The sequence below is a fragment of the Aethalodelphis obliquidens genome, unplaced genomic scaffold (genome assembly GCF_003676395.1).
Source record: "Aethalodelphis obliquidens isolate GAN/ISIS:26980383/991018 unplaced genomic scaffold, ASM367639v1 scaffold83, whole genome shotgun sequence".
NCBI lineage: Eukaryota > Metazoa > Chordata > Mammalia > Artiodactyla > Delphinidae > Aethalodelphis > Aethalodelphis obliquidens.
In genome coordinates this window covers 6,025,215-6,040,929 of record NW_020838027.1, presented here as the reverse complement: position 1 = coordinate 6,040,929, position 15,715 = coordinate 6,025,215, and the positions used below count along the sequence as shown (strand labels likewise).

At 53.6% G+C, this 15,715-nt stretch overlaps 1 protein-coding gene across 1 annotated transcript; it reads left to right on the top strand.

The window, feature by feature from the left end:
• The first annotated feature begins 1,997 nt into the window (after positions 1–1,997).
• On the top strand, positions 1,998–10,179 carry LPAR5 (lysophosphatidic acid receptor 5). Its single transcript, XM_027093288.1, has 2 exons — positions 1,998–2,891; positions 8,370–10,179. The coding sequence occupies exon 2, from the start codon at positions 8,590–8,592 to the stop codon at positions 9,691–9,693; it is 1,104 nt and encodes a 367-aa protein (XP_026949089.1). The 5' UTR covers positions 1,998–2,891; positions 8,370–8,589; the 3' UTR covers positions 9,694–10,179.
• Positions 10,180–15,715: the final 5,536 nt, after the last annotated feature.

Sequence of the window (15,715 nt, the reverse complement as noted above, 5' to 3'; positions counted from 1 at the left end):
CTGAACGTGGGGAGGAGCTGCATCTGGAAGCATCGGCCTTTAATAACCTGGGATCTCCCCAGACGTGTTCGGAGGACACACGTGTGGGGAGCTATACAGCATTTAAAAGAAAACATTTATTATGGAAAAGCTCAAACACGCACACGTAGAGAATAGTGTAAGGCACTCCCATGCACCCTTCACCCAGCTTCAATTCCCAACAGCAGTCAACCTCTTAAAAGGCATGTCAAAGGCTCTGAGAAGCGCTGAAACAGAGAAACCTGTTCGACTTAGTGTTTCCCATACTCGTTCGACCGCACTGTCCTTTTTCACCTACCACTCAAAGCTTGTTTTCAAGTACTGAGCGCAGACAACCTGCCCAGCCCTATTGATCTGGAAGACAAGGGGCTCAGCCCAGGGTTCAGAGACTAGGGGCTGCCACCCCACACACAGAGGGAGGTAAAAACCACATGTGGCAAGAACGAAACCACCTGCCGGAACCCAAAAGAGACGGAGACAGCCAGGGGGAACTGCCGAGGACAGCGGGAGGCTGGGGGTTAGTCATCTGGCATCTGTGGGTGGGTGTGCCAGTTAGGCTTCCCGGAAACTGCAGGGAGTGTGCGAGCCATGGGTGGGTGGGTGGGTGGGGGGCATTACTGGGGGAGAGTCGGGGCTGCGTTAAGTGTCATGACCTGCTGGGGTTTCTTCTCTGGCCGGTCCGTGGAGGCCACTGAGGGCACTGCTTCCTCCTCTCTCTCTCTCCCTGCCCTGCCCGGGGTTGGGTGCATGCAGGGAACTGGGATCTGCTGAGAGCTGCTGAGGTGTGTGTGTGTCCCACCCACCGGGAACAAGTCCTACCAGCCCAGCCCGGCCCAGAGCAGGCAGAAGCCGGCGTGGAGCAGCGGCTGAGCCACTGCAGCGAGCACAGGTATGGGGGCGTCCCAGCTGCGGTTGAACCTCACAGGGGCACGTGGGGCAGCACCCCTTCTTTAGAAACGGGAGCCATGGGTGGGGATGGAGGTGAGAGGGGGCCCTAGGCCCTGGGAAACCTTTCTGAATAAAGAATTCAAAAGGATGGCCTCAGGCAGGCAGACCTCAGACAAGAGGGTGATGCTCCCTAGACCTGAAGCACCAACGCACCCTGGGGCCCGTATGCCTGGGAGCTGCGTCTGCCCCTTCACCCGTTAGGCCCCCGCTGTCATGCTGAACCCCAGATCCCAGGCCACTGGGGAGGGAGAGCCCTCTGGGGATGGTTTCCAGCCCTTTCCCACTCTCAGATAAGACAACCACTGACCCTCTCACCCCAGGGCTGGGCCTCTGCTGGTGACAATGAACTGATCTGATTAAACTCCACAGGCGGGTTCAAGGCACAGATCTGCTCTCACAGTTATCCTTCCCAGCGAACCAAAGTGTTCTAGTGGTGCCTTAGAGAGATACTGCCTTCACCCAGTGCGTTTTCTTTACAAGAAGATTAGGGACTTCCCTGGCGGTCCAGTGGTTAGGACTCCGCGCTTCCACTGCAGGGGGTGTGGGTTTGATCCCTGGTTGGGGAACTAGGATCCCGCATGCTGTGCAGCGCGGCCAAAAATATATATATAAAAGATAAAAATTAAAGTGTTGGTAAAATTAGTTTAAAAAAAAAAGAAAAAAAATAGAGGATTAGACCAGCTGTCTCCCATGTTCCTAGAGCTATGGTAGAATGTGGCCCATGGGTGTCATGAAGTGGATAAAATTTCAGATACTGACCATGGGGTAGGGGGGGTGATATTGGAGGGTGGGTGAGGCCTTCTGATACCTCTGCCTCACACCACTGAGGGCAGCTGCCCACCTGTTCCCCGGGTCTATGGGGGCCTCTCTGATGGGAAGGGGCCCTCCCATCAGGTCACATCTGCAGTCCCTTCAGGATGAGCTGAAGTTGTCGCCAAAGGGGAGATGGCAGCAAGGCTTGAGGAGGAAGCAGAAACTTATTCGACCCGCAAGCCTCACCTCCTGGCCACCCAGAGACCCCAGAGCCCAGCGTGTACCCCTGCAACATGGAAGCCTTGCATGCCCAGGCCCGCGGGGAAAGGGGCAGCAGAGGCGTGAGGGCTACGTGTGGAGCACACTCAGTGCTGCCCGAGGTCAGGGTGAGGTCCATGAAGCCAAAGGCTCCAGGAGGTTTCTCTGAGGCAGCGGGACCCAGCCAGGCCCCAAAGCAAGGACCACCCAGAGCACAGGGCTGCGGAGGGTGGCTTGAGCCCATCTGAGTCTTGACTGGGACTACGTTTCCTGTGTTTTTCAGCTCTTGACAGCAGGGTGGAGAAATGTCTGCAGGTGGGGAGGTGACAGCCATGCACTGGGGAGACTTAAGTATGGAGCTGTAGGTCGCCTTTGCTTTCTGCCTTTTCCTAGAAAAAATTTCGGGAGGGATGAGATGAGAATACCCAGGGATGGTGCTGGAAAGGCAGGAAGAGAGGCTCAGGTGGGGAAGGGTGGGGAGAGGCTGGAGCAGGAATCTGGGCTGGAGAAAGCAGAGCAGGCTGGATCAGGGAGGAAGGAGGATGGAGAGAAGATAGGACACCCAGCAGCGGGGGAGAACGTGGCCCCGAGGGCAGGAGGAAGCCATCCACTCAGCCCGGTGACCTGGTACTATCTCCACCCCACAGGCTCTCCAGACCCAGGACAAGCTGATGGGCAGGATTCATGTGTACCCAGAGCAACCCTGGGACAGAGGTTTTCACAAAGCCTTTAGACTTCTTGAAGCTTCCGCTGAAGGCTCAGCACAGTTTGGATCTGTTTGGGGAGTCTGAACCTACAGGCGTTAAGAGGTCTTCACAGTTACCAGCGTCTGCTGATAAAGGGTGCATCTTCCCGTGGCTGCCGAGGTGTAGCGGCAGAGGAAGTGGGCTCAGCCAGCACCGCTCAGGTCGCAGGTCAGGGAGCGCGCGCCGTGCGGGGGAGGTGGAGGGTGGACACGCTCCCTGGCGCCTGGCCACCAGAACCTAAAAGAAGGTGGGAGCTATTCCAGAGCTGGTCTTCTGGGGCAAGGAGGGTGAGGATTGACATTCCCACTTTCCAAACTTCTGAAGGATGTGGATTCCTGAGGAGAGGAGGTGGGGAGTAGGGGGGCAGGAAGCACATGGAGAGGGTGGCAGACAGGAGGAAGCTGTACAGAGACGGGGTGCCTCTCTCCCCTCCCTTTCTGTCCCAGATCACCCACCCCTTTCTGTTCCGCTCCCCTCTGCATCCCTGGTCAGGCGCCGGAAGGGTGGACACCACGGGCCAGCTGTGTGGAGGAGAGGAAGGGAAAGATCATGATGTAGCCTCCTGGCCACTTTTATCCTCCATTCTCACTTCCTGCCAGGGCAGAAAATAGCCCTGCCCCTGTGACTTATCTCAGCAAAGAATAGTGCCCAGCCCAGCTCAGAGGGCAATGGGACAGGTCCCAGAGGCCCCGAGGACATAAGGAACCTGGGCCCCGGGTGTGCAGGTGGGAAGCTGAAGGACAGAGAAGCAGCGTGGAAGAAGGTGGCCGCGCACCATCTGGCGTGTGTGTGGTGTCGGGGGCTGGGATGTGGGCGGGGCCGTCCCCAGGGCCTCTCTTTGCCTCTCAGTGCCTTGGGGCCGGAATCTGTTTGTGCACATCTGCATGCGTGTGTGTGCTCCTGAAGCTGCCCGTCTGTCTGTCCGGCTAAGGATAATGTCCCTAGGCGGGGACGGTGTCTGCTTTCCTCCCCTGGCTCGGCTGTCTGTGCCTCCATGCGTGCACACGTGTGTTACAGGCTGTGGATACACGTTGATTCGTATGTTACTAGGGATCTTGTGTGCACATCCCTCAGTGTACCCTTACCTGCGTGTGGCCTTGCACGCGCCCGTATGTGTGTGTGTGTGTAGTGGTGTGCTCACATGACCTCCGGGCGTGCTGAGGTTACGGAGCCAGCGTGGGCCTCCACGTCCCCCTTCTCCCTGGTGAAATGAAATCCCAGTGTCTCTGCTTTTCTGGGGCACCTGCTGCCTCTTTGCTTTCCGTCTCCCGCACCCCCAACCTGACCTCTTGCTCAAGGCAGGATTGAGGAGAGTGCCGTGCCACTCCTCCCCCACATCTAGAGCCCTCCTTCCACTTCTTGTTTGCCTCCTTTTTGGCAGTTTTTCCCATCTTTGCCATCTGGCCTGGCACTGTGCCCATTCAGCTCCACTGATGGGGAGCCCTCGGGAAGCAAGCGGATCGGGTGGGGACCAGGGCAGGGGCCTGGCAGCTCTCAACAGCTTGGGCCATTCTGTGTGAGTCTGTGGGAAAGGGGTGGCTTTTTGACAACTAAACTCAAGGGCTTCTCCGCTTTGGAATGGAGTAAGGCGAGAGCATCACCATCTGCTTTCCTGAAGGATTCCTAACTCTCTACCTTTTAGCAGCAGCTCACCTAATACATTTTGGCCTCTTTAACCTTGCAACTTTGTTGACGAAAGACTTGGGATTCTTGGAAAATAATTTTCCATTCACTCAGTGTCTAGGATGTGCCTCCTAGTTGTAGGGAGCTATGGGTGCTCCAAGTACTGCTTAAGAATGATCAAACGTGGGCTTCCCTGGTGGCGCAGTGGTTGGGAGTCCGCCTGCCGAGGCAGGGGACACGGGTTCGTGCCCTGGTCTGGGAAGATCCCACATGCCGCGGAGCGGCTGGGCCCCTGAGCCATGGCCGCTGAGCCTGCACGTCTGAAGCCTGTGCTCTGCAACGGGAGAGGCCACAGCAGTGAGAGGCCCACGTACCGCAAAAAAAAAAAGAATGATAAAATGTTACTGTGATTGTAGCTGTAAACTGTTATTGAAGTTTTAATGCAAGCTGTTTCCAAACGAGCTTTTCAAAAGGGACATGCCTTTCTCTGAGTTATACATGCGGACAAGATAGTCAGGAATGTGATAAGAAGTGGTTGGACTGATGCAAGAAATATTATAACAGGATTACAGGCTGGGCGGACATGGGGGGAGGGGGCAGATTTCCTGAAAGGCAGCCAATGAATATCACAAGGGCCTGCTAGGTAGAGAGACTGAAGTGTGAGTGAGCCTGGGAAGAAAGCTGTGGAAGGTGTGGTCTGCACCCCAGGACCCTACTGTCTGGCTGTGGAAATGGGACAAAAACACACGTCATGACCTAAGGAGTTCAAAGCAGCAAACTGTTTCTGTAGGTAAGGGGAAATCATCAGGGCGTATTTGTGTGTGTGTGAAAGAGAGATGAGTCTGTGTTGCCAGTGTTTGAAGTGGGAGAAAGAAGGAAGTGGGTTATTAAAAAGTATATGTTTCAACTGGACAAAAGAGGAAGTAAAATGATTCACCTATGGGCACAGATTTGATATAAGCAGCTATAAAAGTTAGGTGCTCTGTGCGGCATCCAGCCTCATACCCACCCACCCGCTCTTATTGGAAGTAGCTTTTTGGACTTTGGAGCCCGGATGTCCTGGATTTGAGGCCTGACTTCACTCCTCACTGACTGAGCTCTTCAGTAAAAATCAGGAGAAACTCCTACCTCAAAGGGCTGTTGGAAGGATTAGAGCTCGTGCGTGTGTAACACCCTGCGAGATGGTGAGGGATCAGTAAATGGTAGCCATTATTTTTGACCCAACATTTATGGAGGGAGGGCTGGGACTACAGAGATGAGTAAGTCACAGTCCCCAGGCCCTCCCTCAAGGAGCTCCCAGGCGGGCGGGAGAGGCAGACCAAGAACAGCCAATTATAGCACAGGTGGGAACAGCTGACCTGTGGCCAAAGTGCCGGGAAAGCTCCAGTGAGGGGACTCGCCTGGTGGGAAGGGAGGGAGTCAGGAAAGGCATCATGGGGTCCTGAGAAATGATTGAGTTTGCCAGTTGGAGGATGGGAGAAAGGGCATTCCCAGTTGCAGAAACAGCACGTGCACAGACAGAGCCCTGAAGATGTAAGGTATGTGCAGAATTATCAGTAGTTTGGCGTGACTGGAGCAAAGGAGCATGGGAGGTGGGCACGTTTCAGGAAGAGAGCCTGGCGTTACTTGCTTTTCAGCACGTTTAAGACCCATCTAGCATTATTTTCATTGACGAAATTGGTGTTTTGCAGACAAAGTGTTTCCTTATTCCCTTCAACTGTTGTACTATGCTTCTTACAAGTCTTAAACTGCTGGAGTCAGAGTCATGGTTGGAGGGAGAACAGACGAACGAACAAAAAAACCCTAGAAAACTTGTTATACTCATGTTTATAACTTGGTTCCATGTAAGGATTTAAGTGGTTCCTTTTGAAGGGAGTATGTTCCGTATCTTGGGATAATCGCTCAGGGTCTTCGGATAACTTCTCTCCCTAAGATGGCCCATGGAAGCCCATGATCATTAACATTATTCACAATAGTCAAAAGATGGAAAAACCCAAGTAACCATCAGCAGATGAATGGGAGAACAAAATGTGGTGTATATATATAGGAATGTATTATTCAGCCATAAAATGACTGTAATTCTGATACAAACTACCGCATGGACGGACCTTGAAAACTTTAAGCTAAGTGAAATAAGCCAGACACAAAAGGACAGATATATGAGTCCGCTCAGATGAGGTGTCTAGAATAGGTAAATTCAGAGAGACACAAAGTAGAATAGAGGTTGCCAGCGGCTGGAGGGAGGGGGGATGGGCAGTTATTGGGTAATGGGTATAGAGTTGTTGTTTGGGATGATGAAAAAGTTCTGGAAATAGTGGCGATGGTTACACAACATTGCGATTGTACTTAATGTCACTGAATTGTACCCTTAAAGATGGTTAAAATGGTAATTTTTAAGTTATGTATATTTTACAACACGATGGCACCTGGGGGTCGCAATGCAGGGGTGGCTGCTGTGGCCTTATGACATTAAGGAAGGTGGAATCCTAAGACCAAGTCCTGTCTTCTAACTCCTCCGCCTCTGACCACATCCTTCCTCTGGCAGCTTTTGCCTGGGGACGGCAGCGGCTGTGGTCTGCTCTCTCCAGGAGCCTCATCAGCACGCACGGTACTTCCCTGTCTCACTGCCACCCTTTCTGGGCCCCCTTCGAGCCCTTAGGACGAAACCATTATCTGCCCCCATCACGGAATCCCAACTAGGAAGCACCCGAGTCAGACTCTCCAGGGGAGCACCTGGAAAAGTTCAACCCACGGGGCCGTCCCCTGCCTGGAAGGACTGTGCTGGTGTGTGCGATCAGCCTACGGCAGCGGTCCCCAACCTTTTTGGCACCCGGGACCGGTTTTGTGGAAGACGATTTTTCCATGGACGGGGTGGGGGGATGGTTTCGGGATGATTCAAGAGCATTACATTTATTGTGCACTTTATTTCTATTATTATTACATTGTAATATGTAATGAAATAATTATACAACCCACCAAAATGCAGACAGGAGGCAGAGCTCAGGTGGTAATGTGAGCAATGGGGAGCGGCTGTAAATACAGATGAAGTTTCGCTCGCTCACCTCCTGCTGTGTGGGCCGGGGGTTGGTGACCCCTGGCCTAAGGGACCCCCATTATATTACTGTCCCCATTTTACAGATGAGGAAACTTAGGGAGGTCAAACAATCCAGCTGAACCAGGTCGCTCTGACCACAAACCCAGCCCACACAGGAGCAATCGTGGAGATGAGCCTGGGATTTTGTCCTGTACTTGGGAGTTTGAACTTTATTCTTTAGATAATGGGGAGTCAGCGGAACGGGCTGGTGCCAGGGGAGGGGCTCCACAGTACTTCTCACCACCTAACATAATACCTTTTTACATGGACTTTATTATCTGTATCCCTTCAATGGAAGGGAACATAGGTGGGGGCAAGGCCTTTGTTTTGTCCACTGCTGTGAACATGCCTGGAACCTTCTAAAGTCTCAGTAAGCATTTGTATGGACTTCCCTGGTGGTCCAGTGGTTAAGACTCCGGGCTTCCACTCCAGGGTGCACAGGCTAGATCCCTGGTCGGGGAACTAAGATTCCACATCCTGCATGCCGCGAGGCCAAAATAATAATAATAATTAAAATCCTGGTAAGCATTTGTAGAAGAAAGAAAGGAAGCAAGGGAGAGATATTAGTAGATAATAACAGTAAGCAAAGCACTTTAAATATATCATCTCGTTGAATCTAACGACCTCGTGAAGTAGGGGCCCCTCTCCTTTTTTTTTTTTTTTTTTTTTTCCAGGTAAGGAAAATGAGGGGCAGAGAGATTAAGTCACTTTTCTGAGGACAAAAGCCCAGATTTAAACCTAGGCAGGCCTGACTCTAGAGCACTGTGCCATAGAGCGGGCTGCAGAAAGCTGTTCTGGCCAGAAGGACGGTGGAGGAAAGATGTGAGGCTGAGAAAAGGCCCAAGAGGCCAGCAGGTTCAGCTATATGACATTTGTGTCTTCAGCCCTTCCTTGCACAGTCTTGACTTCTGCCTTCCCTCCTATGCCAGGTCTCCACTGAGGCCGATGAAGCTCTGACCAAGGGCATCTGATCCTCCGCAGCTGTCGGCCCTGCAGCCACAGCCACAAGTCTATGCCCGGCCCCCGCTTGCTCTGGGACTCTGTGCAGCCTCCAGGCCCCCGCCGTGGAGACTGGAGATGAACGCGAAGCCAGCACGCGGGTGCGCCCCCTGATGCTCCCGGCCTAGCTCCTCCTCGCCCTTTGGCACGATGCTGGCCAACTTCTCGGCCAACGACTCTGATCTCAGGTGCCCGGACCACCAGCCCATCCACCACCTGCACTTGGTGGTCTACAGCCTGGTGCTGGCGGCAGGGCTCCCCCTCAACGCGCTGGCCCTCTGGGTCTTCCTGCACGCGCTGCGCGTGCACTCGGTAGTGAGCGTGTACATGTGCAACCTGGCGGCCAGCGACCTCCTCTTCACCCTGTCGCTGCCCTTGCGCCTCTCCTACTATGCGCAGCACTACTGGCCCTTCTCGGACCTCCTGTGCCAGCTGGCGGGCGCCGTCTTCCAGATGAACATGTACGGCAGCTGCATCTTCCTGACCCTCATCAACGTGGACCGCTACGTCGCTATCGTGCACCCGCTGCGGCTGCGCCACCTGCGGCGGCCCCGCGTGGCGCGGCTGCTCTGCCTGGGCGTGTGGGCGCTTATCCTGCTGTTCGCCGTGCCCACCGTCCTGGTGCACCGGCCCTCACCCTGCGCCCGCGACGGCCGCTGGGTGCACTTGTGCTTCGAGAACTTCAGCGACGAGCTGTGGAAGGGCAGGCTGCTGCCGCTCCTGCTGCTAGCCGAGGCGCTGGGATTCCTGCTGCCCCTGGTAGCCGTGGTCTACTCTTCGGTCCGTGTCTTCTGCAGCCTGGCGCGGCCCGACGCCACGCGGAGCCAGCGGCGGCAGAAGACGGTGCGCCTCCTGCTGGCCAGCCTGGTCATCTTCCTGGTGTGCTTCGTGCCCTACAACGCCACGCTGGCCGTGTACGGGCTGCTGCGCGGCCACGTGGTGCTGGCCAGCCCGGCGGCGCGCAACCAGGTGCGCGGGGTGCTGATGGTCATGGTGCTGCTGGCCGGCGCCAACTGCGTGCTCGACCCGCTGGTGTACTACTTCAGCGCCGAGGGTTTCCGCAACACCCTGCGCAGCCTGAGCTCTCCGCTCCGGGCCAGGACCTCGGCCACCAACGGGGCTCGGGGGGCACTCGCCGAACCAACCGCTGAGACCTCCCACGCCACCGTGCCGGCCGCCGCCAGCCAGGGGCTGCTCCGGCCCTCCGACCCCCGGGACTCCTTCACCCGGTGCTCCGAGGACTCGTCCCTCTGAACGCACGTCGTGCCAGAGCGCGGTCCCCTCACCCCACCCCCACGTCTCTCGCACTCGCAGACACGCAGGGTGTGTGCACAGCAGGGCGGTGGGTTGGGCACTTGGACTTCTGAGCGGCAGCTCCAGCTCACAGATGCAGAAGGGAACAAAGTGTGGGGGGCAGGGGCCCGGGGAGGGAAGAGCGCGGCTGCAAACGTCTTTAACTAGGTGGTGATGGCGAGCGCAGAAGGACCTCTTCCTTAGTACCTAGGAAGTGCTGCCGTGAGCCTGCCCGTGCAGAGGCGGGAGACTGGATGAAATGCCCTTGGCGGGGCATGAAACACGGCCCGGCCCGTAGCTGGTAGCTGGAGCAGAAGATGGGTGTCCTGCGTTTAGACCGACCACAGAGGTCTTTGGGCCATGGACGCCACCCACTCCCCTTTCCACCTGGGCTCTGCCTGCCCAGCACTGAGGCGTAATGTAAAAGCGTATTGGATGCCGGCTGAATTGGTTTCCTTCTTGTCTAGTGACTTTTAACAATTTAGGTCTGACGCCCAGCGTGGGTGGGTGGGGGCAGAGGGGGTTTTCCTCCGAGTTCCTGGTCACTGTTCCCCTTTCTAGGTCCTGCCTTCCCCTTCCACCTCACCCACCCTTTCAAAAGCTCCTCCATTCTAGATCGTAAATCCCCACCACCACCACCGTGTGTGTGTGTCTCTGCTGCTTCGTCTAGAATAAGGAGAACATTCTCTGTACTAAAGTAGTAGTTCTCCAATTTTGGGGTCTCAGACCCTTTTACACTCTTAAAAATGGAGAATTCCAAAGAGAGTTTGCTTATACTTTGTCCTTTTGATACATGACCATATTAGAAATCAAAAATAGTAAGTTTTCTAAAACAGAAATACCCAAGCACACATTCCAATAGCTATGAGAGCAAGTGTCATCACACTTCATGAAGCCTCTGGAAAACTCCACCGTCTACTCGTGAGACAATGAGTGAAAAGGACAAAAGACATCTTAGTAGTAGTATCATGAAAACGGTTTTGTTCTCGTGGACTTCCTCAAAGAATCCATCCTCAGATCACACTTGGAGAGCCATACCTGTACTGGAGTATTAGAGTCATGTGTAAAGTCTTCCCAGGCCATTATGTACATTGCTTTTATCGCTGCAAGGAGAGGGCAATGCTCAGCAAATCAATTGCTAATTGTAGTCCGTAAGGCTTGGGGTTTTCGGGGCGGGGGGGGGGGAGGAGTTGCACACCCAGTGAACACCACCTGGGGCTTCCTGGAGCTGCAGTGGGAGGTGGGGCTGGAACTAGTTGCACAGATACTCAGGAGGAGGTGGAGGGCTTCTCTGGGCAGGGAAAAGGGAGCTGTGCCAGAGCCAGACAAGAAGTTTATGGGAAAGTAAGAGTGTGATGGACGGGAGGACGGGAGTAAGCTGACTGCTCTTGGCAAGCTGGAGGTAAGGAAATGGAAGTCTGGTTTACAGGCCGCCTACTGTCTTCCCTCTTTAGCGGAGTCGGGGCTGGGAGGAATGGCGGAGTTGGCACTGTGACATCTTGAGACCCTGACATTCGTGAGATTCGTGAGGGAGTTGATGCCATGCAGACGTCCTGCATGCATTTCTGTCCCTATGTCTCTCAATGATGTATGTTTCTGTGTATGTGCGTGTGTGTGGTTGTGACAGTGTCAGAGTTTTCCCGGCTGTGTCTCTGTGTGTTTAGTTCGGACTAAGACTTTTGTGTGTCTTTACGTGATCGCTCCAGATGGTGATTTACAAGGGTAAAATGACCCCTGGTGGCCAAACCGGAGAACTGACCCAGATTCCTCAGTGATAGCCGTGAAGTCGGGCTTTCCTCCATCTGGCGGGTTAGAGCCCTCACCTCCTGCTGCTCTAGAGAGGGCTTGATGGTTAGCACCTGCTCCGTCTTGCTCCATCCTTAGGGTTCAGGACCCACGCCCTTCCAGCCCTGGGGGCACCAAACGTCATCACCGTCCAAAGTCTCAGGACTTTGCCCTATCCAAACTGAACAGAATACAATTTTTAAAAATTACTTGAGTATTTTTTTTTTTTTTTTTTTTGCGGTCGGTTCGCGGGCCTCTCACTGTTGTGGCCTCTTCCGTTGCGGAGCACAGGCTCCGGACGCGCAGGCTCAGCGGCCATGGCTCATGGGCCCAGCCGCTCCGCGGCATGTGGGATCTTCCCAGACCGGGGCACGAACCCATGTTCCCTGCATCTGGCAGGCGGACTCTCAACCATTGCGCCACCAGGGAAGCCCTACTTGAGTATTTTTATATGAAGATAATGTGAATGAATTCCAAAGTAATTAAAACTCACATAGCAAGTTTCTTCCAACATAGTATATAATTTACTTATTTATTTATTATAACTTTTATAGTTTATTTTCTGTCCCCCACCCCACCCCCGAAGTAGAATGTAAGCTCCCTGGGGGCAGGGGTTTTTGCTTGGTCCGTTTCCTGATGTATCCCCAGCATCTAGAACAGCGCCTGGCGTAAAAGAAGTACTTAATAAATATTTGTTGAATGATGAACAGTTGAACCTTTTTTTAAATTTATTTTTTATTGAAGTATAGTTGAATTACAATGTTGTGTTAATTACTGCTGTAAAGAACAGTTGAATCTCTCTGTGAAGTAGTTTACTATCTAGTGGGGACCACAGAACCAGTCAACAATAATTATCATTCAAGATGGAAGATGAAAGAATGCAAAGTAAGGCTCTGGCCGTTAATTTGGTAGGCAGTGGGCCGTCTCTGGAGGTTCTTTTCTTTTTTAAGTTTTTAAAAAATATATTTATTTTATTTATTATTTTTGGCTGCATTGGGTCTTCATTGCTGCGTGCGTGCTTTCTCTAGTTGCGGCGAGCGGGGGCTCCTCTTCATTGCGGTGCGCGGGCTTCTCATTGCGGTGGCTTCTCTCATTGAGGAGCACGGGCTCTAGGTGCGCGGGCTTCAGTAGTTGTGGCACGCGGGCTCAGTAGTTGTGGCACAGGGGCTTAGTTGCTCCGCGGCATGTGAGATCTTCCCGGACCAGGGCTCAAACCCGTGTCCCCTGCATTGGCAGGCGGATTCTTAACGACTGCGCCACCAGGGAAGCCCCTCTGGAAGTTCTTCAGTGAGATTTTGCCCACCCTGACACACTGGGTGGGATAAGCTGTAGGGAAACGAGGTGGGGAGAGTCTAAGGGGAAGGAAAGACTGGTGAGGGAGCTGGTCTAGGAGAAGTGTGCTCGCGGCCTGTGGAGGCAGATGGAAATGAATTTTCTCCAGTGTGGAATCTCCTCTGTTTAAGCTCTGGTGGACTGTTTCCCCACATTCAGTATATCCAAAGGGTTTCCATCCTGAAGACAGAGAGGCAAGAATAGATTCAGGATGGGACTTCCCAGGTGGCACAGTGGATAAGACTCTGTGCTCCCAATGCTGGGAGCCCGAGTTCGATCCCTGCTCAGCGAACTAGATTCCACATGCATGCCGCAACTAAGAGTTCATGTGCCACAACTGAGGAGCCCATGTGCTGCAACTAAGGAGCCCACATGCTGCAACTATGGAGACTGCCTGCCACAACTAAGACCCCATGCAACCAAATAAATAAGTATTAAAAAAAAAAAGAATAGAGGGCTTCCCTGGTGGCGCAGTGGTTGAGAATCTGCCTGCCAATGCAGGGGACACGGGTTTGAGCCCTGGTCTGGGAAGATCCCACATGCCGCGGAGCAGCCTGCCCCGTGAGCCACAATTACTGAGCCTGCGTGTCTGGAGCCTGTGCTCTGCAACAAGAGAGGCCGCAATAGTGAGAGGCCTGCACACCACAACTAGAGAGAGCCCTCACACAGAAACGAAGAGCCAACACAGCCATAAATAAATAAATAAAAATTTAAAAAAAAAAAAAGAATAGAATCAGGAGATGTTGCAGGCAGAGGAGGAATGAACAGAAGCTAACGCTAACAGGAAGTTTAAGGAAGCCTGTAGCCACTGCCCGCCATTTTCACAGGATCCCCCAACTACTGGGTGGCCAGTATGACGGGGGTGAGATGTGGGAAATCCAGAGCCCCCACCCCGTGCCCTGGAGTTACTTGCCACTTTGAGGCTTAGGAAAATCGAAAGGAGGAAAAGGATAAAATCTTAGATGCTGGAAGAAGAGCGTTAACAAGTTGTAAAAATACTTGCTATGCCAAGACCTCAATTTAGGGCTTAAAATGAATTATTTTATTTTATTATTATAATAACCTTCTGAGTTAGGAATGATGATTATCTCTATTTTACAGATGAAACACCCCGGAGAAGCTGAGGTCTAAGGTCACACAAGCAGGAAGTGGCACAGTATCTGTTAGACTCTGGAACTCCTACTCTTTGCAGGACACCCTACAGTATCTCCCCTTCCTTTATTGCCCACCTTCTCATCCCTGGTTCCCTTACACCCACCGCTCCCTGGTTTCCTTTCCTCTCCTTCCCTCCTCGTGTAGGCCACCACTCTCTCACCTTGAGTCTACTGTGTCATCTCTGGCCACCTTGTGCAGCTTTTCCTCCCCGCTCCTAACCCACGCACCCTACAGCATACCTGCCCCTTCCTGGTGTGGCTGTGTGAGCGCTGAGAACTGGGCTCATTCATCGTTCCAATGGTGGTGGATCCTAAAACACACCGCATCGAGGGCTCAGAAGGGAGTGGCTCATGGGTGGCACCCAAGGCAGGATGGCTCAGCCTTCAGGCACTTGGCCATGACTCCCCTCCCCCAGCTGGGATGTACCCAACATCTCCAAGACAGCGAATTCCTGATTGTCCACCAGCTAAACTGAAGAGGACACTTCCCCTTGGTTCTCCTCAAAGTCTGTCTCCTCCGTAGAATGGTCCCTCCATGCACTGAGAGTAGTTGGGGGAAGATTAACAATCATTGGTCTTGAGATAAAACAAAAAATTCAGGAGAACCAAGGGAAAGGTAAGGGATCCTAAAAGGGAAGAGATGCTTGTTAGCCCTGGACCGTCCTGAGAGAAGTCCCTGTGGGGTTGCCACTGGGGGTCCCCTGGAAGAAATGGGGAGGGGGAGGTTAATCTCACATGGAGCCTTCCTTCTCCCTTCTTTCAGGAGACCCTGGAGACAAGGGAGGCTGGGGAACTGTCACCATGCTATCTTTTCCAGAGGAGCCCTGGAAACACTGAAAAGTGAAGTTTCTCCCAGGGGCTTGGGGAATCCCAAAGGCTGTCAGAACTTCGCAATCAAACAAACCTGGGTACTAATTTCAGCTCTGTCACTTCTTGGCAACGTGACCTTAGAAGCTATTTAACCTCTCTGAGCCTCCGTTTTCTCTTCTGTGAAATGGGGATCATAATATCTACTTATCGGGTTGTAGTGAGGGTCAATGAGGTCACCTTTGAAAGGCACCTGAGAGCCATCCCATTAGGTGGATCTCTCTTTCCAACCAGGGTGTGGGGAGAAGATGCTGTTAGTAAAGTCTGCTTGTGATGCTCAGCGAGAGTGTTTCTGGAAGACAGCAGGGGTTCCAGGTGAATCCTCACCCAGACAGAGCTCTGCGGGCAATCAGAACCAGGGCCAGGGATGGGTGAGAGAGGCAGGCTGGGCCAGCTGCCATGGTGCTTGGTCAAGGAGGCAGGGGCAGTGACTGGCCTGTCGCCCTCTGGGGGCACTCTCTCCCCACCGGCCTTGCTGTCCACCCCACAGACAGAAGAGTGGGTGGGAAAGTGCCTGAAAGGGAGAGGAGAGGGGCCATGGGATGAAGAACCAATCAAGGGAGAAAGGGCAAAAGAGGAGGCTGGAGGGGAAGTGAGGGCCCAGGCAGGCACAGGGTGGGGCCGGGAGAGGGGCCCAGGGCCGGAGGGCGGGAGACAGCCTGGGAGGGAAAGCGCTGGGGAGGGAGGAGGGAGGGACAGGCTGGGAGACCGGCAGCGCTGACACAGCCTCGATGTGTGGAACGGGCTGGGGTTTGGCCCACAGGTCAGGCGTCTGGCAGTATTATGGGATGGAGAGGCCTTAGGAGACAGGGAGAGTATTATGGGTTGGAACAGCCTTAGGAGAC